The 27,416-nt window shown below is 43.3% G+C and overlaps 1 protein-coding gene across 5 annotated transcripts in view; it reads left to right on the top strand.

Moving 5' to 3' along the window:
- SPATA18 (spermatogenesis associated 18) overlaps window positions 1-27,416 on the top strand; it is a 218,097-nt gene that overhangs the window by 4,117 nt on the left and 186,564 nt on the right. For all 5 annotated transcript variants that reach the window (XM_033945672.1, XM_033945636.1, XM_033945653.1 and 2 more), the window contains exon 2: window positions 19,251-19,356. In XM_033945672.1, the coding sequence (XP_033801563.1) occupies window positions 19,251-19,356 (106 nt within the window). The remainder of the gene's footprint in view (window positions 1-19,250; window positions 19,357-27,416) is intronic.

The following is a 27,416-nucleotide window of genomic DNA, read 5'->3' as shown; positions in this document are numbered from 1 at the left end:
AATGGGGTACAAAAGCTTAAGATGTGTTCACTCTGGCAGTCAAGTAGGGTATCCATTTATTCTGATAATGGACCATCAGCTCTTCAAGTGTCTGGCTCTCCGTAAAGAATCCAACAGTTCAATTATGTGATGGTTTCCGAGTCTACAACTCTTCCAGTTTGATGTGCAGTATCAGTCTGGGAGGTGGGTCCCAACTAATCTAGGTGCTCAATAAGGCATGGTTAAGCTGAGGGTGAAGGTTTGTGATGGCACATATAAGAAACTGCTAGTGCTGCTTAAGCAAACACCCTCACAAGATCTTGCTAGAATAACTACATTATGCATGGCTGATTCAGTGGAGAAATTCAACTGTTTGGGATAGATTTCTGAGTGAAGTGCCTAAAGTGGCGTTGGATCTCGAAACAAGATGCTGTGTTGAGCTTGCAAATGGGATTTCTTTAGGGAATCATCTGCTTTAGTGATTGGAAGTGGATTGCTATGTGTCATTGGACCACTTTGAACATCTCTATTTAAAAATAAATAGTTGGTAGGGGGGTTGTTTTTTTTGTTGCACTGTAGGAGAAACATTATGTAGTTGAAATAATTCACAATATATGAGTAGTTTGTAAAATAAATTGCTCACCAAAAAGATCAATCAGTACCAAAAGCAAGCAAAATTGAAGATCACATAGAACAACCAGTATCACAAAAAGACAAGAGAGGAAAAGTCCCTCAATCACCCAGGCTTATGGAAACCTACAGTAACTGCCTTTACTGGGATAATGATTATTATCATCAGTTCCAAAAATCTCGCTATTCTTAATTAAAAAAGAAAGAAAGAAATTAACTGCATATATTGCAAAACTGAAAATGTTTAATTTAAAAGAATACTTAACTCCCGATGGAGAATCTGCCATTTTACTTCCAATAAGCTTCATCAGGGGTTAGTGTTCAATCAGCATCTCAGCCATGTTCATAACAAACTCAGTCTTATTCTTTTATTTTGCAGTAACATAGTAGATGATGGCAGATAAAGACCCGAATGGTCCATCCAGTCTGCCCAACCTGATTCAATTTAATTTTTTTTAAAAAATTTTCTTCTTAGCTATTTCTGGGCAAGAATCGAAAGCTTTACCCTTGTATTCTCAAATTAGTTGTGCTTTTCTAGGAACCTTTCATACCAGAAACAATTGCATTAATCCTAAATCTGGCTGCATGGGATATAACAAATATTGTTTAAAACTTTTTAAAGAGAATTTTCATAAGAAATTTATCCCGACTTGTGAATTGTGATTCACTTCATTTCAGTTGCTATTTGTTTGCAATATGGTGCCAGCTTAAATGAAAAATGCCATCACACTTCATTCAACCAATCACAAACCATACAGTGTCATTTTGACAAAGGGCTCTTTTTACTAAGGGCTCCTTTTACAAAACTGCGTTAGGGCCTTAACGCGTGGAATAGCGTGCGCTAAATTGCCGCACACGCTATCTGCTACCGTCTCCTTTTGAGCAGGCAGTAGATTTCCGGTTAGCGCACGCTAACCTGGTGTGTGTGATATAAAACCGCTAGTGCGGCTTTGTAAAAGGACCCCTAAGGTGCGCTAGGGCTTTAACACGTGGAATAGCGCACGCTACATTGCCGCGCATGCTAGACCTTAACGCCAGCATTGAGCTGGCGTTAGTTCTAGAAGCGTAGCGCGTGGTAATTTCCTGCATGCGCTAAAAATGCTAGCGTACCTTAGCAAAAGGAACCCAAAATCTCAATAAATCCTTAAAGGAACTGCTAGAGATAAAACCCCATTTGTCAACAATACATCACAGAAAAACTTTCCATTCAGTGTGGCTGTTCAGCCCGATGGGTTGTAGTGCTTTTAATCTGTGGATCCAATGCTGTTCTTTTTGCAGTAAAATTAAATCTCGATCTGCTCCACAGATACTCTGTCCCACACTATCAATAACAGTTCATTTTAAACTGTTAAAATTGTGATGATTTTCCTGGAGTTTCAACACAACCTTTCTTTAAACTGGATCTGTAAAAATCTTATAAAAGCTGGCTTTTCTTGATAATGACAGGAATAGCCATCCAGATGGTTACACATAACTGGAAGAGTTATGATCGACTGAATTACACTTTCTGGTGGGCAAACCTATGTTCCAGTTACAAGTATGAAAGAATGAACGCGGAATGTTTGGGATATAATAACGCATTCAAAATGGCGTGGAGCCATTGACTGCATTTATTGAGTCACAATAACTGTCATGTACCTTTCCTTTTATTTGACTTCCTTACACATCCTGGGTGGGTGGGTGGGTGGGGGGAGGGGAATGTATTATTGTTTGCTATACTTAATTATCTATATTATTGAAATTAAATTTGTATTTCTTCTTCTATTAATTATGGGGAGAAGGGGGGAGAAAATGATTGTTTTTTGAATTATTTATGTATTTAAAGTGCATTCTGTGTAGTGTTTATGTTTAAATTCAATGTATGGCACTGATTTATTTAAAAAATCTTATTTATAACTCCTGAAATAGGTACTGTAAAGTAGAGGATTATATACCTATACAACGTTACTATTTTAGGGCTCTTTTTACGAAGCCACGTTAGTGGTTTAACGCGCGTAATAGCGCGCGCTAAACTGCCGGTCGTGCTTGCCGCTACTGCCTCCTCTTGAGCAGGTGGTAGTTTTTTGGCTAGTGCGGGGGTTAGCGTGTGATAAAAAGTCGCGTGTGATAAAGCCGCTAACGCTAATGTTAGATCTATTTGTAACTAAACATTACTGGCTAAGGATTTGGTTGGTGATTCGCAAGTAGGTTTTACGTTTATAGTTGAGAAATGGATTACAGATCTGAATTTCCCAATAGTGTTAGAAATTTGTCCTATAGGATATAAGATGCTACATAGTCCTCGAAAAGATAGGAGGGGAGATGGTTGGCTCTAATCTATAAGGATTTTTGTTCTGTTACTTAGAAACAATTATGGATTCAAAGTTGAAGATAATGATATGTCAAATTTCTGACACAGAATTTGCTAGTAACTTGGGATTAATTTTGATTTATAGACCTCCAGGTACCTGGTTATTCATTTATCAGAATTATATGATAATATATAGAATTATTCAACAATTTTTTTCAAACTTAATTATCTCCCCCCCTTTTACTAAGCCATGGTAGAGTTTTCTACCATGGCCTGGTGTACTAAATGCTTCAATGCTGCTCTGACGCTCATAGAATCCCTTTGAGTGTCGAAACAGCGTCGGAGCATTTAGGGGCAAATTCTGTATTGGACGCTGGTCTCAGCAGCCGCCTAAGAAGTGGCTGAGAATCGTACACCGGCATCCTATACAGAATCACATCTGACCTAAGGGAAAGACACTTAACCCTGCCTAACCACCCCAATTCTCTAACCAGTGCCCATATCACAGTTGCCAGTTAGAGAATTTCCTAGGGATCCCTTGCCATCAGCTGATTTGCGGCAAGGGAATCCCCCATCCATGATCAGCTGAGTGGCCATGGCAGAGACCCCCTCCCTGCAAAGTCACCCAGCAAGAGGGATGTCTACTCCCTCCTGTTGCCAAACCCCCGAACCCCCCTGAAGCATCCAGGCAGGAGAGATACCCACTCCCTTCTACCCCCAAATCCTTTACTTAGATCTGTGAAAAAGAGGATGTGTCTGTATAATCCTCCATTGTCTTTGTGCAATGACATAGACATATATTCATAGACATAGACAAATGGCATAGACATTTCCACACATCATACCCTTCATTCTCCCTACTTTTAAATTAGCAATATAATACAACATGGCTATCTATGCATATATGTCTATGTCATATGTCTATGTTTGTGTCACCCTGGGGCTTACATTGTTATATCTCAATACCATGGTGAATTGATCTTCATCTTCCTGTTTTCTATCTTGGGTAATTAATGATTGATCATGGTCCTTGTATTTTGCTTGATGAAAACATCTTTTTAGAATCTTTTTCTTATAACTCCTCCAAATTCTTAATAATCTGTGGCGTGGTATATAAAATCTTGAGCATCACTACAAATTCTTCTATAACGTAAGAATTGTAAATAGGGCAAGCTGTCTCTTAGATGTTTGGGAAGGCAACTGTCATATGGTAAAAAGGTGTTTCTGTTGGTAGTTGTGTGGAATACAGATGTTTTGAATTCAACAGTTGTTTGTTCAATACATCCAAAAAATAAATGGTTGAAAATGAATAAGTGCAAGTGAATTGTATGCAATGAGAACTCTCGGCAGCCAATCAGCTAGTGGCTCTGCACAAGCAGGAGCGAAGGAAGGTCGCTCATGCCGTGGTTCACAGCTGGACCACAAGGGATACTAAAGGTGCACGGGGGAGATGGTAGGGAAATTAAAAATTCTTAGAATCGTCTGGGACCGGAGGCGAGAGGGATCTTTCCTGTCCTGGCCATCGCAGGACCACTAGGTCTCTCGGCAGGCCCGGTGGAGGCCTGCAAGTCATCAGGGGGGAGTGTGTGTGTGGGGGGGAAACAGGGTACAGAACCTGGCAGGAAGGGAGGAGGGGTGCTGGGTGTACAGAGACGGGCAAGGAAGTGAGTGAGTAAGGGGGGTGGATGCAGAGCCTGGCAGAGCAGTGAGGGAGGGGAACAGGGTGCAGAGCCTGGCAGGGCAAGGCAATGCTCTGCACTTGAATTTTAACCCCCTGGTTTATATTTGTCAACCTTTTTTCCTTTTTTTTTTGAAGGGGGGGAAAGGTTTCCATGGTTTATATTTGGGCCAATTTATACGGTACCTTAAAATCACCCTTATGTGGGGGTTTCTTGCATATCTAAGGCCATTTTTACTGCAGCAGTAAAATGGCTGATTTTCCTTTTCTTGAATTAATGACCACATGCTGTCCTTTAGTGCATGACTATTAAACCTACCAACACCTATTTTGTAGGCAGTAAGGGCTCACTGGTAATCGTTTGCTAATTCTTTAGCTCAATGTGGATGTGCTAACTGATTAGCACAAGAGCACCCATTTTTGTCCCTCTGACATGCTCCCTCCAACAAAAATGAAAAAAATATTTTGAGCAGGTCCCATAATAAACCATTTTTAAACCATGGTAAATATGTGCTAGCATTTATCACAGCTTAGTAAAAGGACCTCTTATTAGCATATAACTTAAAGCTAAGAGCATAAATTCTTATCCCATTCAAAAATAAACATGGAAATATTTTTCTGAAAATCAAGTAATCTAAAATGTTATGCAGATTTGTGCATATGCAAAACAGAATTGTTACAGAATCTAACCTCTGTCACCGAATCTTCCCAGGTGCTATCACAGGAGAACTAGGGTAATTAATTATAGGCTATGTTAATTAATCAATCTATTATAACAACCATTTAAGCAAAAACCTACTGAAATGATACACAAACATAAAGGCAACTCTCATTGTAGCAAAAAAGGAGCTTTCTCAGACCTATCCTTCTAGATTGAGGATTATTTTAATCTCTCCCGATTGCTGGCCTCTTTTCTCCAATAGCAGCCTCTCTGCATAAGAGGAAAAGGAAAGCATTCTGGTAAATTCTTCAGTTCCCATGGCAACCTTGGCATTCCTCACAATGGAACAGTCTTCAAAAGTCATGACACTCGCTTAACAAAGACTAATCTGAAGTGCCTCAATTATCTTTAGTTTCTAATTTTTATATGTTTTCATGATACTATTTTGTAGGCCTAATTTCATATAGGGAAACTACCTTCCAAGTAACTTCTGAACAGTTCATCTAATGTCATTCAAATTTGCAACAGTAGAAGAATCGTGATGTTGCCTCACTCTTTTCATTGACTGTACCTTTGAAGCACTGGTCATTTAGAATCCCTTCTATTTTTTTTTTTACATGGAAACAGACTAATTTAATTAAAATCTTTGGAAAGCAAGCTACAGCATGAAGGCTATAGGGAACAGTCAGGGTTTCTTTTGATGGTGGTGGGGCCCTCTCTAAACATTCAAACTATGATCTTTTCATCTCCATCTCTCCTCTTCTGAGATTCCTTTTTCAGGTTTTATCCCATATCCTCCTTAGACTCCTACCTCCTCTGCTCATATAATCCATTCCTTCCATAGGTGTTCTTTTTCATTTGGTTGGCTTTGACCTATAGTTTGAATATATGAGTCTAGGAGATTGTCTTTTATTATGGACTTTACAGATTCAAACAACAGTGTGAAGACATCTGGCAGATGAAGCAGAAAGTTCCTCTCTACTCCTGCCAACTAGAGAAGGAAGGGAGAGGACTGTGCAGGCTAAAGGAATGTTTTAAAAAGGTGCCCTGATTGACTATGCCTAACCACCCCAGTTCTCTAACCAGTGCCCATATCACAGTTGCCAGTTAGAGAATTTAAGGCCGCATCTAGCTGATCACTGGAGGGGTGAAAGCGTGACCCCCGTTCTTAATCTCCCAGTGGTTACTGATCCCCTCCTACTCCCTTAAGAAATGAAAATGAGAGTGGATTCCAGGGTCTATGACAGCTTCGGGTATTATGGCCATTCCTAATCGAGCAGCAAGCAAGTACAGCGGTGTCTCTAGACAGAAATATTTAGGGTGGCAACAGGGGAGTAAATCTAGGTATGAGTGTGGCAAGCCAAAGTGACATTTCCACACACCATACCCTTCATTCTCCCTACTTTTAAATTAGACATATAATACAACACGACTGTCTATGCATATTCTTCTCCTTCCAGTTTCAACTACCCAGTAAAACTGCCATTATTCAACAAATTCCTTCTGTGTGGAGTAGTCTGGATTCTCTACAGAATTGGATGGAATTTCAGTATAAACCTGGCACCTCCAGTTCTGTAAGATAAACTCTATATTCCCTAACAATGACTTTATTCCCCTTACAACTCACCATACAAAAAATATTGAAGTGTACATGCACCTTTCACTGCCATTTTGTTTAAACCAGATGGGTTTTGTTTGTGTAGTGATTCTATAGGAAGTGGAGACCACTAATCCTGAGCATTTAAAATTTTGAGTGATAAGGACTGCTTTCAGATAGGGCCAGATACCGTGTTTCTCCAAAAATAAGACCGGGTCTTATATATTAATTTTGCTCCAAAAATGCATTAGGGCTTTTTTTTCAGGGAATGTCTTTTTTTTTCCCATGTACAACAATCGTATCTCCCTTCCTCTCCTCCACTTCAATTCTTCCTCTTTTCTTTCTCCCCCCCCCCCCCCACACTTGTGCAGCATCTTTCTATTCCTCCCTCCTACCTCCTTGTGCAGCAGAACCCCACTGACCCTCCCAATGTGAGACTGACATACCTCTGCTCTGAGACCACCAAAAAACAGCAGCGGCGGCAGCGCTCTGAATAGGCTTCTTTGCAGACTTCCCTGCTGGGGCCTTCCCTCTGCCGCATCACTGATGTCCCTCTGTCTCTCCTTCTCTGTCTTCTGCCTTCCTCTATCTTTCTCCTATTCCCTAGTGCCCTATTTTCAACCTTTTTGCTGTTTCTTAGCCCCTCACTAACTCCAGCCTCATCCCTTTCTTTTGCTTCCCTTATTTATTTATTTGTTCATTTTTATAGCCTGTCCTCCCCAGAAACTCAGAATGGGTTACAATAAAATAAAATAAAAATTAGGTACTTGGAAGTTCCCTTAACTGTCCCGAAGGCTCACAATCTAACTAAAGTACCTGAGAAAACAATTATTAAATAGTAAAGATATAATATAAAGATATAATAAAAATAAAATCCATTAAACATATTCAGATAGGAAAGATAGAGATAAAGACAAGAGATGCACATCCCAACAAGTATTCAGTGAGTAAAATTAAATTAAAATTAAAAATTAGAATTAAAAAATAAAATATAGAAAATAAAGTAAATTCTAGTCAGACAATAGGATCTGATGTTAGAAGTTTGAATGCAGGCTAGACATTTGGATCAGAGTCAAGGCAGTGCCAAAATGCAGGCATGTCACTTAGATTAGATGCACTCCACATCAGCCGGACAACCCCCATTATCATCCCGGCACATCAGCTGCCTCAAATGGCCAACCGCCACCATCACCGGACCCGACGGCCACTCCCAAAGATCTCAGGGTCCCTCCAGTGAACAGGCCAGTTCCCAGGCAGGACGACTGCTCCTTCTGCTGCACATGCTGGGATCTCTCCACCAGGGCAATTTCCACTAGCCACCTCCTCTGACATGAAGTGACTCCCTCATCTCGGCTGGCCAAATCATGCTCTCCACCTCAGCGCTGGCGAATATCCGCCCTCCTACAAGATGTCCCATCAAGCCACCTACCCTGACGCCAAGCACCGCTCTCCTCTTGGCTCCTCATCGCCAACCTCCTCAATCACGGCGTGACTGTTTGACCCAGCGCAGCGCATTTCTGCCAGTGGCACAAGGAGCCGGATGAACAGCATGCAGGAGGCCCTTCGACTATTGGACCGGAACCAGCGGTCAAACCGGTGAGACTAGTAAATTTAAATTTAGCTATGTAAAAAATAAGAGTGGAGGCCCTGAACCAAGGTAGCAAAGTCAAATTATATCTAATAAAACAGAAGATCAAAGAAAACTCAATAAAATATAAACAAAGTAAAAGAAAGAACAAAAATAAAAAAGAGGGGTGAGGGAGACAGCACAGCTGATGACCTAACTGACCACCATCTTGTTAGAATGATCTTGTCTCCAGGACATTTTCTTACTCTCTATCAAATTTCCTATTACCTCTCTTTTACTATCTTTTAAACCCCATTTCCATCCTCACTCAGCTCCTTCAGGGACCAATCTCCTTCCTCTCTCATACTTGTCCACAGCAACCCCCCCCCCCCATCCTTTTTCATTGCCTCCAAGTTATTCACACGGGTCCTGAATCTATCAATGGTGCAGTCCGGCCTAGTTGTCAATCAACTACTAGGCATCGTTTATAGAATCGCATCTAGCAGTGCCTAACTCAACTTAAACATCAATAGGTGTCATAATGTTAGCCACTGGTGTATTAGGTCAGGGTTTTCCTACTGACATCTAAGTCATTCCATGCCCATTCTCCACCCCTAACCATGTTCACTTGCAGGTAGGCACTAGTAGACACCTCGATATAAGTGCCTTAGGTGCCTTGCAGAGTTCTGCGCAGAACTTAAATTAATCGTTTTTAAATTTTTTAAACTTGACATTTAATGGCATTTTCAGTTACCACACCATACCATTTAAGCTAGTGGTCTCCAACTCAAACCCTTTGCAGGGCCACATTTTGGATTTGTAGATACTTGGAGGGCTTCTGAAAAAGTAGTTAATGTCTTATTAAAGAAATGGCAATTTTCCTTTTGGTTCCTTTTGGCTAAGGGCTCCTTTTACGAAGGTGCGCTAGCGTTTTTAATGCGCACGCTAGCCGAAAAACTACTGCCTGCTCAGGAGGAGGCGGTAGCGGCTAGCGCGTGTGGCATTTTAGCGCACGCTATTCTGCGCATTAAGGCCCTAACGTGCCTTTGTAAAAGGAGCCCTAAGTCTTAATAATAATATTGTCATTTATAGCTAAAGAGACATATGATCAAGAAATTGCTTTATTTTACTTTTGTGATTATGATAAACATACCGAGGGCCTCAAAATAGTACCTGCCAGTCCACATGTGACCTCTGGGCCGTGAGTTTGAGACCACTGATTTAAGCCAATTAAACAGTTTTGAGTTCCAAGTGGAACTCAGCTAGATGCTGTCAGTCTAGTCTCTTATAAAATCAGGGCCACAATATCTCAGCGTTTCCTCACACTTGCCTCCATTTCACCCACTCACTTATACTCCTATTCCATCTAACTACTCCCATTCATATTTAATTTCTCTAAATTCTTATTAGTCTTACTATGCTTAATTACCCCCTCACCAGCTACTCATAATTTCCACTCAGTCTCTCCCATCCACAATTCCCTGGTCTACACTCAATCACCAAGGGCTCCTTTTACTAAGCTGCGGTAACGTTTTTAGTGCACGCAGAATATTAGTGCGTGATAACCCTGTGCTACGCAGCTAGAACTAACGTCAGCTCAATGGTGGTGTTAGCGTCTAGCGCGCGCAACAATGTAGCATGTGCTAAGCGCGCGCTAAAACCGCTAGCGCAGCTTAGTAAAAGGAGCCCTAAGTTCCAGTTCTTCCAAGTCCAATTATTCTGCTCCTTTCCCTTTCAGCTTATGTTCTCCTTACCCCTCCCTCTAAGTCCTATCTAGCTTCTGCTACCCTTCCCTGTACTTTCCCCCAAGTTATAAGAACATAAGAATTGCTGCTGCTAGGTCAGACCAGGGGTCCATCGTGCATAGCAGTCCGCTCCTGCGGCAGCCCTTAGGTCAAAGACCATTGCCTTAACTGAGGCTAGCCTTACCTGCATATGTTCCGGTTCAGCAGGAACTCGTCTAACTTTGTCTTGAATCCCTGGAGGGTGTTTTCCCCTATAACAGCCTCTGGAAGAGCATTTCAGATTTCTATCACTCTCTGGGTGAAGAAGAACTTCCTTATGTTTGTACGGAATCTATCCCCTTTTAACTTTAAAGAGTGCCCTCTCGTTGTCTTTCTCGTTGTCTCTATCTACTAAGTTTATTCCCTTCATTATTTTGAATGTTTCGATCACAACCCCTCTCAGCCTCCTCTTTTCAAGGGAGAAGAGGCCCAGTTTCTCTAACCTCTCACTGTATTGCAACTCCTCCAGCCCCTTAACCATTTTAGTCGCTCTTCTCTGGACCCTTTCGAGTAGTACCATGTCCTTCTTCATGTACGGCGACCAGTGCTGGACGCAGTATTCCAGGTGGGGGTGTACCATGGCCCAGTACAGTGGCATGATACCCTTCTCCGATCTGTTCGTGATTCCTAGCATTTTGTTCGCCCTTTTCGCTGCCGCCACGCATTGCGCGGACAGCTTCATTGACTTGTCAACCAGTACTCCGAAGTCTCTTTCCTGGGGGTCTCTCTGAGTACCGCACCAGACATCCTGTATTCGTGTTTAAGATTTTTGTTACCAATATGCATCACCTTACACTTATCCACGTTAAACTTCATTTGCCATGTCGTAGCCCATTTTTCGAGCATGTTTATGTCAGTTGCAGGTCTTTGCAATCCTGCGTCTTCACTACTCTGAATAGCTTCGTATCGTCCACAAATTTAATCACCTTGCTCGTCGTACCAATTTATAAATATGTTGAAGAGCACGGGTCCATGCACCGAACCCTGCGGCACTCCACTCGTGACTCTTTTCCAGTCCGAGTATTGTCCATTTACCCCTACTCTCTGTTTTCTATCCGCCAACCAGATTTTAGTCCATATGAGTATTTCACCCTTGATTCCATGGCTCGCAATTTTTCAAAGTAGTCGTTCATGCGGGACCATGTCGAACACCTTCTGAAAATACAGATATACAATGTTGACCGGCTTGAAGGGGCATATACTTCTTGTAAGTCTATTCTATTCCTGCTTGTGTAACATATAAAAAAAATCTGCTGAAACAGTTCTTGTTTGTCAAGAGGCCACAAGGTCTTTTCTTTTTCTGTTCTATAGCTGATTAGTTTCACCAAGGTTACCCCCACATCTTGTGCACATCCTGTGCTATGCTGTGCTGTGCGTCAGGAATTAGAAAAGAAGCATTGCTAGACCTCAGACAAGACAGTATTATATGCCATAGATGGAAACTTCCCCCCCTCCTTATGTTTGCTACCTTTTTCTTGTTGCTTTTATGTCCTGTTACCATATATGGTCTTTCCTACAGTCATATGGTAAAAAAAACTGACCCATGTGAAATGCTATATATATATATATATATATATATATATATATATATATATATATATATATATATATATATGTAGTACTCTGAATAAAAGTGATATCCCTTTGCATATTTGCATGTGCGTTTGTGTGTGTGTGTGATTTCTTTCTAAAGAGGTGTTCCCGGATACATCTGTAGTGAGGACAGCAGAATGAGGCTAATACAAATTGGGACCTGGTCATTTCAGCTGGGGGCTCATCCGGGATTGGATTACTGCCGGGACTCTAGTGAGTATCTGTTTTCTAGTGCTCACTGGTCTCTGCCCTCTTCCACGCCCTTATTTGATTATTGAGGTTTTTGGCAAGTCTCTTGATGCTTTTTGTGAGTTTATATTGGGCTTTTGGGAAGTCCATAGTGGTTGTTTTGGCAGCCCCACAGATTACCTGTCCTTTTGGGAAGGACTGATCTAACTAATTCAAATCTGTACAGACTCGCCTGTTCTGCTGTTCTAGGAAAACTTTCTTGCATGTGCTTTTTCTTTCTATCGCATTGTATATAAGTTAAGGTAAGTAAGATTTGTGTATTACCATGCTGTGTTTTGTAATAGGGAAAGAAAGTAGACATTGTACATTTGTATATATACTGTATATATTAGGGGAAAGAATAGGGTTGAGTCCAGATCTGGCTTGAGTTTCTTCTGTGAGCACCCTGCAATTGTGTGTGTGTGAGACGTGCCAGGGGCACGAAGCGAGAGGGAGTCCTTATTTGCGTTTCCATTGTCCTGCGAAGGGCGTGGCCAGAGACGGACGAAGCAAAAGATTTCTGTTGAATGCGGGGTGGCTCAAGGGGCCAGAATGGGGAGTAAAGCAGAAGTGAAAGACCTCCCCAGGCAGCAGTCCTCTGGAAAAGCCCTTAGAGAGGATCCTGCAGTGATAATGATAGTGTGTCCGATATTAAGAGAAAAGATAAGAAGCAAATGATAAGTATTGAGACTCCACCTAGCTTCTGGCCAAAGTTTAGTGCGGAGGACAAATTGGCTATGTCAAATTTTACATTAGTAGAATTGTAAGCAACACTAAGAAAGCTAGAAATGTTTCCTGTTGAAAAAACAAACAAAGGGGATTGCAAAGAGGTAAAAATCTGCCCATGAGACCCCTTAAACTATTTATCTCCTCCCTGTAAAATCCTCGGGGGAGAGGGGATGTTAGGATAAAAAATAATTTGAGATGGTGCCCCATACACAGAGATGGGAGGAGCTGAACATATTCTCCTCTGCAAAATAGGAAGGGGGAGCAGTAAGCTGAAATAGATAAGACTCAGGAAGAAAGAGAACTTTAGTAGTTGAGCCAGTACGAACAGAATTTCCTAAAGCAAGGAGGAAAGTGTTTGCTTTGGATTTCAATAATTTTTTTACTAGTGCTTAGGACCCATTTTGCATATTTGAAAGGAGATTGTCAATTTTTTGTTTATGTTGTGCTTAGCAGAAAGGAACAAGGAATTATAAGCAAATACTGCTTGGGTAATTATGAAGAATCAATGTTAACTGAGTTTGAATATTAATAATAATAATAAAAATAAACAAAACCCAACATTCTGTGTGATAACTTAACTAGGTAGACCTGTGGTTGTAGGAGCCAAGAACTAGTTTTCTGATCTACATAAACAATTTATGAATTAATAGTTTTAGGATATCTTTTGGCTTTAGGAGACATTAGAAATCTTTTATAAAGCAGTGGATATGTGACTTTTGCTAGCACCAATTTAAGGTGGCAGACCTTTTTGCGTTGGTTATAAGAAATACTGTGCATTGTAATGCATGTTTTTATTTAGATTAGATTTTGATATGACAGGAAAAACAAACACTATCGCCTTAATATAAAAAAATCTAAGAATAGGATTATTGCCAAAAGTTACAGCACCGTGCACATTTTGAAGTTTGAAGAGGAATAGGAGCCAAGCACATTGTTCTTAGTTTATGGTTTTAGGGATTGCAATGTATTTTGCCTAAACTAAAAAATAAGGTATGCTAATTAGTTCTGAATTGGTTCAGGCTTTACACAGTCATGCTTGGACTGGATTAACTCTCCTAATCTTATGGTTTAGCAACATTTAGGTAAATTCAAGGAGCTTTAAACACAAAAAAACTCCCCAAAATATTTTCCCTTTGCCCTATTGTTTTCTTCCATCTATGTTTTCTTTCCTTTACTCCTTGTAGTTCTTCTTTCTCTCCTTGTTTCTTATATGTGTAATTCTGCGTTTGTACGTTTTTGAAATTTTTAATCTTTATTGTTTTCATTTGTCTTTACCCTTCTTTTTATTGTTGTCAAAGGCTTAGTATTTGGAATTTAATAGAGTTTTAACAAGCTTGGAAACTTGGTCAAAGAAAGCACTGGGGAAACAAGACAAGATACAGAGAAAGAGAAATTGGTGATGTTGAGAAATTACCAGGGGAGATGGAAAAAAATAATTTGAGTTAGAAACATGGGAAAGGTTGCAGATTCAGGTTTGCTTTGTGGCTAATGTGGATTTGGTGAAGCAAGGAAGCATGATTGTTGCCGAACGTTGCAGACAGGATAGTCTACGTTGATAAACAGGGTATGTGTCACGTGTTTGAAAGTATGTGCATGTATTATGTCCTTATTATAAGGGACATTCTAGTTGGAATAGGCAGGTGTGAGTAAAGTTCCAAGTTATTTTTGTTTAGGTATGAACTTAGAGATGCTGGTTCTGGTTAGGGTGGCAAAGCAGATTTTTGGGGTGGCCTCTGTGTAAGTATAAGGAGTAGCCTAGAGCAGTAGGCTTGTTGGGGATATGTGGGCTAGCTGCCACCCGGGATCACACCCTGCCTGCCCCCCGCTGAAGCTATCGCTGATTCCTCCCTGCCACCCGATTAGCTACATCCATCCCCCACGTCCGCCGCTGCACCTGCTGCCACTACCCGACATACTCCATCCAATCATCCCCCACCGCAATTCCGGGCAAGGAAGGGCCAGGCACGTGCAGCAATTGCACGCCACCAGCCCACAAGCCTTCCCCCGACGTGAATTCTGACATTGGAGAGAAGGTTCCGGGCCAGCCAAGCAGCGATGGCAAAGAGAGATGCAGATTCCACTCAGGATGACAGTGAGAAGCAGAAAAGGAAACGTTTATCTCTGTCAATAGCACAGAAAGTTGAGGTATTGAAGAAGCTTGATGAAGGCATGTCTGTAAGACGGCTGATTGAAGAATATGGTGTGGGAACAACCATATAAGAACATAAGAATAGCCTTATTGGGTCAGACCAATGGTCCATCTAGCCCATTCTCATGGTGTCAATCCAGGTCAAAACCCCCAAAAGATTCATGATGTAAACACTTAGCTATGTCACGTTAAATAAACTTCAGAACCTTCAACTAACTTAACTACAAAGTCTCCAGCCACAGGGTTTAAATGTAGCTATCGACTTGCAACCTCAATACATATCTTATCTTAGGACAACGTCATCCATGAGGGCGACTAAACTGATAAAAGGTATGGAAAATTTCTCTTACGCTGACAGGTTAAAAACGCTGGGGCTATTCTCTCTGGAGAAGAGGAGACTTAGAGGGGACATGATAGAAACCTTCAAAATCCTAAAGGGCATAGAGAAGGTTGACAGGGACAGATTCTTCAGACTGTGGGGAGCCACAAGCACTAGGGGTCACTCGGAGAAATTGAAAGGGGACAGGTTTAAAACAAATGCTAGGAAGTTCTTTTTTACCCAGAGGGTGGTGGACACATGGAACAAGCTTCCGGAGGAGGTGATAAGCCAGAACTCTGTACAGGGGTTCAAGGAAGGTTTGGATAGGTTCCTGGAGGATAAGGGGATAGAGGGGTACAGATAGAACTTGAGGTAGGTTATAGAAGTGGTCAGTAACCTCTTCACAGGTTGCGGACTGATGGGCCGCCGCGGGAGCGGACCGCTGGGCAGGATGGACCTCTGGTCTGACCCAGTGGAGGCAACTTCTTATGTTCTTATGTTCTTATGGAGCCTGGTACAGACAGTATGAAAAGTGTACTGTCACCTTAAGTCTTAAGAAACTTCATGACTGCCTGTACCGTACATGCACGAGTGCTTTCCCGCCCGATGCCTGCTTGTGATACCTCAGTTTTTCATTTTCCATGGAGTGAAGAAGTCTGTGTATGACTGAACTCTGTTCAGTCGGCATTGCCTTCCCACTTTGCGTTTCTTCTTTTTTTAGTTTCTAGTTTTTACTTTTGTTTATATAGTTTCTAAAAAAATTAGTTTTTCTTTTATCCAATCTCGGGCTTCGGCCTTGAGGTTCTTTTCCTGGTAGGACTTTGTTCACTATTGAGTTTAATCTCGCAAACTAGATTTTTCCAATGTTGAAATCTACAACAGGATTTAAAAAGCACTGCAGGTACCAGAGGCCTATTTATTAACTGACCCACATAATTGGTGTCTTCAATATTTGAGCCCTAATCATCAAACTGAATCGTGTATTAAGTGTTCCACCTTGTACAAGCGTTCTATTAAAGCCTGTCATATTCAACGGGAGAAGCTGTTTGGCTTCGCTATGGATATCGGAAAAACTTCAAAAAAACTTTGAAAATTCCTACATTGGCATCAATATTGGGAAATCTCTTAGCATTGGGGCAAGCCAGTTTCTGAGTCATCCTCTTCCCAGCAAACGTTGCAGGTCTCTACAGCATCGAGTCTCTTGATGCAGACCGCACATCAAGTCATCGATCTAAGGATCTGCAGCTTGTCTCTCCTCCTAGGTGTGCATCCTCGTTGAGGTCACCCTCTCTGAGACAATATGCTGCATTGATAGTACTGGCTTGTGAGCCCTTAGTACTGGTGCATACTGCTCAACAGGCATCGCAGGCCTTGATGGCATTGGGTCTCTTGATGCAGGCCAAAAGACTTTGTCATCGTTCTGCTGAGCTGCAGGTTGTTTCTCCCATATGGGGTGCGTCTTCTGCTAGGTCATCCATATTGAAGCAACCTGCTGCACTGATGGTACCAGCTGTTGAGCAATTGCTACTGGTGCATTCTTTTTGAGAAAAGCTTGATGAATTCTTTCAGTTTTTTAGGTCACATTATATGCGCCTCCTACACTCAACTCCCTTGGTATTGGCCCAACCTGATCATATCAATGTGAGGCATCAAGGTACTGATACCACCGATCCATTGGAGCATCAAAATACTGCTCAGAGATCTTCTATGAGGTGTCATGGTTCTATCTATTGGCGCCGATCTTGTTTCAGGTATGGTTCTTCACTTAGAAGTTCTACTTCTTCTCAGTAATGCTCCCCTTTGAGACTTTGAGCTGCTACTTTGGGCCATAAGTCCTCTTCTGTGAGGCATTCCAGACCAAGATGTCAGAGTTCCTCTTTTAGTCGTCCTTCTTTTTTGAAGTGGCATCAGGAACTTCATCGATCCACTTCTGCCTCTTCATCAGACTGGTACCGAAAATGTTGCAGGACTTCTAGACATTTTTTCCCAGAAGTTTCTCAGATTCAAAGTTTGACTTGGAGTATGGGGTTTCCCTCTCTGAACCTGAGTCTGTTGGTGCAGCTATTCCCAAAAGAAGATCTTCTCCTGAAGAATTCTCTTTTGCGGCTTACATTAACCGGTTGTGCAAAGATTTGTCTCTTTCATTGGAGACTGATTCTTCATTTAATGTTGAATTCCAAAATATATTGAATTTTTGTGGACCTTCCCAAAATCGCTTCAAATTACCATTGCATGAACTGTTTAAACAAATCTGTTTCAGAAATTGGGAGATGCCTGTAACTGTCAAGGCTGCTCCAGGGAAGATGAATTCGCTTTACAGAATTTTCTCTACTCCAGGATTTTATAATCCACAACTTCCACATCATTCATTATTACTGGAATCGACCCTGCACCTCCCCCTTCATGGCTCCCCTCTGCCGTGGTGAAGGTGGCTGCAGCTCCTGGGCACTGGGGTGGCTGGCTGGGAGAGGGCCTACTCCCCTTGACAAACCACTTGGCAGGAGCTGGCTGGTGCTGCTGAAGTCAGGCTAGTGGAGGTGGGGGAGGGGGAAAAGGCTTGGTGGGTGCTGGGACTTGGCATGCATGTGACAGGTGAGGGAGGAAACAGAGGAAAGTCAATTTGGCCCACAGGTTAGGCAGGGGTGGGCTTGGGATTGTGGAGGGACAGCTAAGGGAAAGGGAGAAGGAAGTGACAGGCAGACCAGGGTGAGGAGAAGAAAGAGTGAGAACTAGCATGAAGGGAGAGAGTGAGGTGGCAGGGAGAGGGGGGGGGGCACAAGATAGCAAAGACAAGTAGGCAGGCAGTATGGCTAAAATGAGAACTAGCAAAAGGGACAGGTTACGACCATCATGAGGGTTAGGGGAGAATGAGGCAATGGTGACATGGAGCATGGGATGACAGGTGGCTAGAGAATAAAGTGGCAAAAAGGCCAGCCAAGGTGATAGCCTTCCACCTTGGGCAGAGGTAGGGAGAGTGAAGTGGCAGGCTGGATGGGGGGAAGGGGAAGGGAGAGAATCTGGTGACAGGAACAGGCATAAGGGGTACAGAGATGATGGTGACAGGATCAGGGGTAGGGAGAGTTGGTGATGGTGACGAGGAAGCAAGTGAGCCAGTGTAAGGGGTAGGGAGGTTGTGGTCTGTATGTATGAAAAGGACTATTTTTTTCTTTTAGCGTTGACTGTGCAGGATCAATCTGTATTAATCTGGCTTCAGTTTAACAATGGGTATATTGATGTTCTAATGCTCACTGCAGTGTTTATGATGCTCCCCTTTCCTAGGTGCACCCTTGCTTTGTGACTCATGGATTATTACTAAATATTTTTTTTTATAGAGAGGGGGGTGTTAAAAAATGATTGCATTTTATTGTTAGTTTAAATAAACTAAGGCTTAAAAAAAGCGTAAAACTTTCTGAAGTAATTTCTGCTTTTTATGGGGACAGCTAACTTTTATTGGGGGATAGGCAGGGACGGAGAGGATTCCTCGTGGGGATAGGTGGGATTTTGGCGGTGACGGGTGGAATTTCTGTCCCTGCACAACTCTCTAGACTAGGGCATATCTCTTCCTTCATAGGTTATGATAAACACTGCCTCTACAGCACCCCCAATCTTGCCAGGGAACAGAAAACTTGACCTGGGAATTAAAAGCAGGTCTTCAATTGGTTGGCTATTGGGCTGGTCACTACTTTCTCTTTTCAAAAAGTTAGCTTGCTGCCTTGTAAGTAAGATATGAGTTTGGTTTCAGGCTCATTGTTTTCATAGGGTATATTAGATTTAGCATTTGTGTTAACCAGAGGTCTGAGAAAAATTTCAGAGTAATTTTCAAACATTCAAAGTTAGGCACTGTTTATAGAATAATGCTTAGCACTGGGATCTGTGCCTAATTTTATGTGCAAGGATTTATACAATAATTTGGTTTGCCCATGTTTTTAAGGAAATCAGACTTTTAAAGATATGTGATATATTAAAATTGAAGCTTTATGTACTACTGATAATTACTTTATAACTACATAACCCAAATTATGCTAAAGCTTTGTGCTTTTTAACAGATTAATTCATGTGATCAGAATCTGAGCCAGTGCTGTGAACTAATTGAACTGAACTCAAAAGTTCAAGGACAGCTTTTCACAATCCTCAGTGTAACAGCCAGACAAGGTGAGTAAGAGTTGAGCCCTGTACATGTGATAATATTTGAGTTCATTTGACACTATTCCTTCTCTGCTTTTGATATATATGTGAGTAGAAGTAGGGTTGCCAGCAGTCTCGTACCATGTGCACTTCAATCTTTGTGGCTCCGTGCGTCCGTAGCTCCATGGCAGGCAGGAGTGCGCATGCGCACTTACAACGGCCCCACACTCGCGGACCCCAAGATGATGTTGTGTGGTCTGGCCGGCTCCCTTACACTCCACGCCCAAAGTTTATTTTTAAGTTCAAAGTCGTGCGGGGGTGGCTCCTCTCATGAGCCGCACCTGCGTTGGAGAAGGCTTCCGATGCAGGCGGAGATCATGAGAGGAATCGCTGTGGCAACTTTAAACTTAAAAATAACTCCGGCAATGGACTAAGGGAGCCAGCCAGACCGTGGGAAGGGAGGGTGTGGAGAGAGAAATGATGCTGCTGCTGCACAGGAACGTGGAAGGGGAGGGAAATAACGCTGCTGCACAGAGAAGTGGAGGGGGAGGGAATTCTGCTTCGGTTTCTGCACAGGGAAGTGGGGGTAGGGAAATGCTGCTGCACTTGGAAGTGGGGTGGGGAGGGAAATGTTGCTGCACAGGGAAATGGAGGAGGAGAGAATGCTGCTGCGGCTGCTGCACAAGGAAATGGAGGGGGAGGGAATGCTGCTGTGGCTGCTGTACAGGGAAGTGGGGGGAGGGAAATGCTGCTGCTGCATAGGGGGCAGGGAGAGAGACAGATAGAAAGACAGACAGCGGGAGGGAGGGAGAAGTAAAGAAAGATAGACAGCGATAGGGAGACAGAAAGAAAGGAAGAAAGACACAGGGACAGGGAGAGAGACAAACAGACAGACAAAGGGGGCCAGGGAGAGAGACAGACAGAAAGAAAGACAACGGGAGGGAGAGAGACAGAAAGAAAGAAAGACAAACAGATATATATTCTAGCACCCATTAAAGACTTAAAGACTAGTCATACTATATTCAGCATGAAAGTGTGACTGTTGTTTGGAGAGGGTCAATTTGTGTCTGCCTGTCTTTGTTTGTTTATCTGTTCACCTGTACACATATGGAGTAGAAAAAGTACAGCAAGAAACGGTGAGCTTCAGGGTACAGAAAGTCTGAGCCTGCCACCAAAGGAATGGAAGAGCTGGCCTGGGTGCAGAAAATATGGCATGGTGATAGAGACCTTGGGCCACTTGGGCAAGTAAGTGGGAAGAACAGCAAAGCAGCATGCTGGTGGTGAGTTTAGGAAAGAGGAAAAGCTGAAAGCCCGACCCATGGAAAAAGTGACAGGGAGACTAGGCCCCACTACCAGATGATGAGATATTGGGCCCCTTTTACTAAGGTGCGCTAGGGCTTTAACACACGGAATAGCACGCGCTACATTGCCCTGTGCGATAGACCTTAATGCCAGCATTGAGCTGGCGTTAGTTCTAGAAGCGTAGCACGCGATAATTTCCTGCATGCGCTTAAAACGCTAGTGCACTTTAGTAAAAGGAGCCCATTGTCTGCTAAGGCAGTGGGAGAAGAAACATGGTGGCAGAGATCCCAGACCCTCCCCCCTGCAAACCCAGGTTATGGAAAGAAAGCAGAAGACTCAAAGGGCTAGATTCACTAAGCAAACCGATCATGTATCCTGTCACTGCTGTCAGGGCTTCTGCCCTTTGTTTCATTTTTTTTAATGGCATTGATATTTTGCATGTTTTACACATGCAAAATATCTGCCCAATTTTAAAAAAAGCTTCCCAACAGCACTCCCCCCTGACAAAGCGCACCCTTACTCCCTGAACCCAAAAAAATGACAGGAGGGATGATGTTCACGCCCTCCTTCCACCAGACGCTCCCCCCTGTGCGAATATGGCAGGAGGGATGCCTACTCCCTCCTGCCATCGCCAAACTTAAATATGGCAGGAGGGATAGCCACTCCCTCCTGCCATCGACTGCCCCCCCGCCAAAAATAGATATGGCAAGAGGTTTGCCCATTCCCTCCTGCCATTGGCCCACTTCCCCCCCCCGCCGACCCCCCCCTGCTGAACTTGGTTATGACGGAAGGGATGCCCACTCCCTCCTGCCGTTTGGCCCCCCCCGCCGTCAACCCCCCACCCTGTCGACCCCCCCCCTGTACCTTTAAGTCGGGAGAAGGAGAATTGCCCAGTCAGACCCTCTTGCTTCTCCAGCCTGCTCCTGTGCAATGCCGGCATTATGCCCCTCCCTGGTGCATCATGTGATGCACAGGGAGGGGCTAAGGTCCTGATTGGCTCAGACACTTCAGGCCTCTCCCAAGAGAGGAGCTTGAGGTGCCTGAGCCAATCAAGGACTTCCTTAGGGAGGAGCCTAAGGAAGTAGCTGCCAAAACAATGGCCAATCAGGGACTTCCTTAGGCTCCTCACTAAGGAAGTCCTTGATTGGCTCAGGTGCTTCAGGCCCCTCCCAAGGGAGGAGTCCGAGGTGCTTGAGCCAATCAGGGCCTTAGGCCCCTCTCCATGCATCACATGATGTATCGAGGAGAGGCCTAAGGCTCCCATTGCACAGGAGCAGGCTGGAGGGTCTGACTGGGCAACCCTCCTGCTCCCGACTTAAAGGTACAGGGTCCATGGAGGGGCCCATGGCAGGAGTGAGTGAGCATCCCTCTTGTCATATCTAAGTGCAAAGGAGTTTGGTGGGGGGTGGGAAGAAGTGGGCATCCCTCCTGCCATATTTAAGATCGGCGGCAGTGGGGGATGTCTGGTGGCAGGAGAGAGTGGGTATCCCTCTTGCCATATTCACACGCGGGGAGGGGGAGGGAAGTTACGCTGTCGGGAGGCTTTTTTCATTTTTTTTTAATGGGCAGATATTTCACATGTGTAATACATGCAAAATATCAATACTATTAAAAAAAAAAAACAACAACCAGGCAGACCTGTCGGTAACACAGGTCTACAGCAGTCAAGTTGTAGAATCGTAAAACCCGATGCAAAATAGGAGAGTGGTAGAAAACTGGAATGCTCTTCCGGAGTCTGTTATAGGGGAAAACACCCTCTATGGTTTCATAAAGTTGGACAAGTTCATGCTAAACTGGTGAGACTGGCCTCATTTGGAGCACTGGTCTTGAGCTTGGGTCCGCCGCGTGAGCGGACTGCTGGGCTGGATGGACCATTGGTCTGACCCAGCAGTGGCAATTCTTATGTTCTTAGCCCTTTGTTTTACATTCATTCACCATATCAACCTGAATATTAAAATCTTCCACTCTCATTAACCTTGAGAATCTCACTGATAAGTCCTCTGTATGATATTGATGGAGCACTTGTTTGTTGGGTACTAACTGCAGATGGCAGTAGAGCTCTTAGTGAAGTAGGAGGGACACAGAAAAAATTCACAGCGGATTCCTTCTGCATATAGTTTGCTAAGGTTACCATATTTTTCTCTGTGAAATCCTGGATGCATGACCCCATCCTGTTCCGCTGTGGCCATGCCTTGTTATTCCTTCGGCCTGTCCCATTCTGCCCCAAGCCCTGCCCTGTTCTGCTTTTGGCCCCCGTCCCATTCTGCCCCCCCCCCCCCAAGCCTCGTCTCATTATTCCTGACTTCTGGGCTGTGTCTGGGGGCCTCGAGCATGCACAGATACATGTGATATCATCCGCGCATGCTCAGAGGCCCTCCACACATGTCCAGGTTTTGGGAAAGCTCTAGCCAACTGCTGGGTTTTGGAAAGTCCATCTGGGCACCTGGACAGTCTGGTAACTAGAGAATAACATGGTGAACAAACACCATAGCAAGCCACGGTGGGCTGTGGTTTGCCCATGGCTATGGAGATGCCAAAGCTTGACTCACTGCAGACATGGAAACAAAATTTTCACCACCGCGAGAATGATGGAAAGCTTTGTCCTCACAGTTGGAAGCACACCCCTCATTTCTTACCACCATTAACTGTGGCGTCATGGTCCCTCCAAGTTCCGAAGGCCATATTGTCATTGTCCTATTCTTGACTGCTCCCCCTAGAGTGTGACGCTGAGCCGGCAGGACTCCCAATCAGATCTTCACTCTTCTCCTCCCCCCAAACTCTGATGTAAACCAGTATTTCTCAACATGCGGTATGCGTACCCCTAGAGGTACACGAGCTGCTTGTGGGGGATACGCGAGCTGCTTGTGGGGGGTACGCGGCACTGCGCAAGTCTCCCACCCCTTCCTCTCCAATGTGCAGCCACTGTTGTTCATCACCGCTGGGGATCCCATTTGTAAACAGGCCTCCTTCCTGCCATCCAGCTGTATGCTCCCTCCGCTGAAGCCGGCCCGGAAGGCTTCCCTCCAATGTCAGAGTTGATGTCGGAGGGAAGCCTTCCGGATCAGCTGGGGATCCCAGTTACCTAAACAGTCATTCTTCCAGGTGGGCTGCTCTTTCCTGCTTTCAGCTGCACTTGTTCTTTGTGGGGATGCGGGCAGCGGCTCTTTTACACTGCATGTGGCTGACCTGGAAGCCTTCCCTCCGACGTCAGAGGGAAGGTTTACAGATCAGCCATGTGTAGCGTGCAAGAGCCGCTGCCCACGTCTCTGCAAAGAACAAGTGCAGCTGAAAGCAGGAAAGAGCAGCCCACCTGAAAGAAGGACTGGGTGATTTTTAAGCTGGGATGCTTATACTATAAAGTTGCTTTTGGTGTTGCTTTTGCTTTTGCTTTTGGTGTTGCTCCATCTTTTGGTGTTGCTAAATCTTGTCAACAGATTTAGGTTCATGGCACATGAAAATAGTAGAAAATCTCATGCCCTATTTACATTCCCTCCAGCTAAGGGTTGTAAAAGTAAAAAACATCATGGGCATTGTCTTTCCTACCAAGCAGCTTATTATGACAAGATTTCCGTCCATTATTGATTAGATCCACATTTTATGAACATTACAGAAAACTTTTGAAGACTTTTCTTTTTCCAAATTCTTGATCAATTAAATTTCTGTATATCATGTTATTCCTGTATTTTCTCATAGCATAATTTTTTGTTAACCGCATTGAACTTATGGTTAAATCTAAAAATCTAAAAATCTAGAAATCTAAAAAAAAAAAAGTATGACTGAAGGCAGGATGGAGCAGCCCAACTAGACAGCTCTGAAGGGAGTGAATGTGGCCCTGAAGGGAACAAGCAAGGGAGAGAGGGGATATGAACGTGGGACAAAGGGAGAAAGGAAGCAAGGAAGGAGCGTGTTGGGACATGGGAGGGGCACAAATCTGGGTCAAAGGCTGGAAGGTAGAGGGGAGCATGAATTCGGGACACAGAAGGGAGGGGGCATGAACTTGGGACACAAGGGAGGGAATAGAAAGGGAGAATTGTTGGGCTTGAATGTGTGAGTGAGAGGGAAAGAGATGGTGCACATGGAGAAAGGAAGAAAGAGGAAAATTGTTGGACATAGAGAGAGAGAGAGATTGGAGTGAGGTAGAGAAGGATTAGAAGGAAAAATGTTGGATATGGTGGTGGAGAGGGAACAGAGGGACCAGATTGAAGGGGATGCAAGGGGGAGAAATGTTGGACATAGTGATGGAGGGAGAGGTGTGGCATGGTTCTGGAAAGGGGTGATAGAAGGAGAAATATTGGGCATGGGGCTGGTGGGCAGTGGTGAAAAATACACATGATCAAGGGGATGAGAGAGGGAGAAATTTTGGATGTGGCAGTAGAGGGAGTGGGATAGATGCACACTGGATCTCTCTCTTTCCCCACTCCCTGTACACAGGGAAAGGGAATCATAGAATGGTGAGATGATGAAGGCAGGGAGATAGGCACAGGGGAAATACTAGAAAGGGATGTATAGGAGATATAGAGAAGGGAGATGCTGAACATTGGGAACAATACATACACAGAAATAAAAGATGGATGGTGAGCATGGAGAAAGAAGAAATGTCAAGTGGTCAGGAGACCCTGGCAAGTGAGTTAAGAGAAGACAAAAGAAAACAGAGACCAGCACCTGAGACAAACATGATTTGAAGTTTAAAATGACGAGACAACAAAATGTAGAAAAAAATGATTTCATTTTTGTAAGGTTTGTTAGTAGCCCCCACAATGTATGGTTCCACCTGAAATTTACAGGCAGAAGTTTAGCAAGAAAAAATATAAGAAGTCTGTTAGAAGAGGACAGATGCCAGCTGCCAGTTCCAGTCCAGTGTGTACTGGGCCTTTCACCAGGGCAGAGACTGACAAGAAATAGAATTAAAAGCACAAGGTAAAAAAGTAAAAGTTATTAGTACAGATGTGGCGTGTCTCAATTGAGTGACTGTTTTAATTTTGGACCATGCTTTTCTTCAGAGCAGCTCAAATATTCTTACATGCAACACCCTAGCAAGCTTATAATAGCAAATCATACAATGCAAACTGGCACTGGTAACACTACAAAGCTTTTTGATAGTAAAATCTCACCAAATATAAAACCCAAAATATTACTAGAACTTTTCACAAATGTGTCATCCAGTCTATAACAATTTAAGGGTTCCAGAAGGTCTTTTGATTTCTATCTCAGTCTGTCTATCAATCAAAAATACAAAGTCAATTGATAAAAAAAATCTCACCAAGTATAAAACCCCACAATATTGCTGGAACTTTTCACCAGTGTGTCAGCCAGTCTAACGTACGATCAATCTAAGGGTTTTCCAAGGTCTTTTGATTTCTATCTCACTCTGTCTATGCATAATCCTATTGCCCAGTGCATACAAGGAGAAGAAAAAAAAAATTGAATTCTACTTACCCAAATGAAATCAGGAAGGACTGAGATGAGCCCCCAAAATGTAAGGTTTGTTAGTGGCCCCCACAATGTATGGTTGGTGGGGTTATATTAGAGGCGCCCTTACACACGCCAGGTCCCAGGTTCAGTTCCCTCACTGAAGATTCACCAGGAAGTAGAATCAAAAAGGCACAGCCAGAGGTGATTGCATAAAGAATATATTATAGAAATAGTCTTACAGAAAAGCAATATTCTGAAGCATTACAATGAAGCATTACAATTAAGTAGAGAGCAAAGCAGTTTCCCTGCTTTACAGAGTTCAGAGGAAAAGAGAAACATAGAAGCCTGAAGTTCCAGGGAAAGGCAGAGAGAGAGAAAAGGGGGATGGGGTGATGGTTCAAGCTTTGTGTTCCATAGATAAAGAGAAGGATAGACAGAGAAAGAGAAAGCGAGAGCTGCAGATGTGTTGCAGAAAGGAGGCTTTTATAGCTTGGAATCTTATTCTGTGTATAGAAACTATTGTATGTCCCAGTATCTTTCTGTTTAGAATTTGTAAACTGTTTGAAACAATGGTTAATTTAATTGATAAGGAGGGTGTGATACTTGCAGGCATGGTAGATGGGATTAGTCTCTGGCTTCTTTGTCCCATTCAAGCAGCCTATCTTCTTGATAAACAATCCAGTCTGGCTGAATGATGAATGTATGTGAATTCTGTGCAGGAGCACAGAATTCTGCATCCAGAGTCAGATAATTTCCCATAGGCCTTTGCTGACATTAGTTATGCCAACTAAGAATGCTAGCAATAGCTATGCTGACAATTTTCTGTTTTGTGATTAGAATATATCAGATTTGAAATATGTATCCTGCTAGAGCCGGTGTTAAGACATAACTGGGGACTGCCCAGGCTGTGCTTCTTTAGCTTCCAGCTGGTGTAGGGCTCTCTCTGACCTGGGAGTAGTTGCCCTAGTTGCATTCCACTAACACTATTCCTGTCACGTGTGACTGCGGTATTCTGTTAGCATGATTTTTCTGTGTAGCATTCTGTAATAATTTGGCTTATTCAGTTTTTTTGCTAGTAGAAGGTATATTGGTGGAGGGGAGGCAGGGATTGTGTTGATCCTTGCTCTGTATTATTTGTGTTTTATAAAATGCCAATTATACAGAATATTGTTTCTTTTTATACTTTAGTAAAATAAGTTCAATATAAAATCATAACCATTCGAGGCTTGTTCAATATAAAACTATAACTATTCGAGGCTTCTTCGGATGGGATCAGATGGTTTGTGAGGATGAGGCAGTGACCGAGCTCGTGGAGACGGGGACACATTTTTTCCCCATGTCATTCTCTATCTGGTAACCCTATTGTTCGCGGC

Source organism: Geotrypetes seraphini, chromosome 1 (assembly GCF_902459505.1).
Source record: "Geotrypetes seraphini chromosome 1, aGeoSer1.1, whole genome shotgun sequence".
Classification (NCBI taxonomy): domain Eukaryota; kingdom Metazoa; phylum Chordata; class Amphibia; order Gymnophiona; family Dermophiidae; genus Geotrypetes; species Geotrypetes seraphini.
This window is presented reverse-complemented; position numbering and strand designations above follow the sequence as displayed.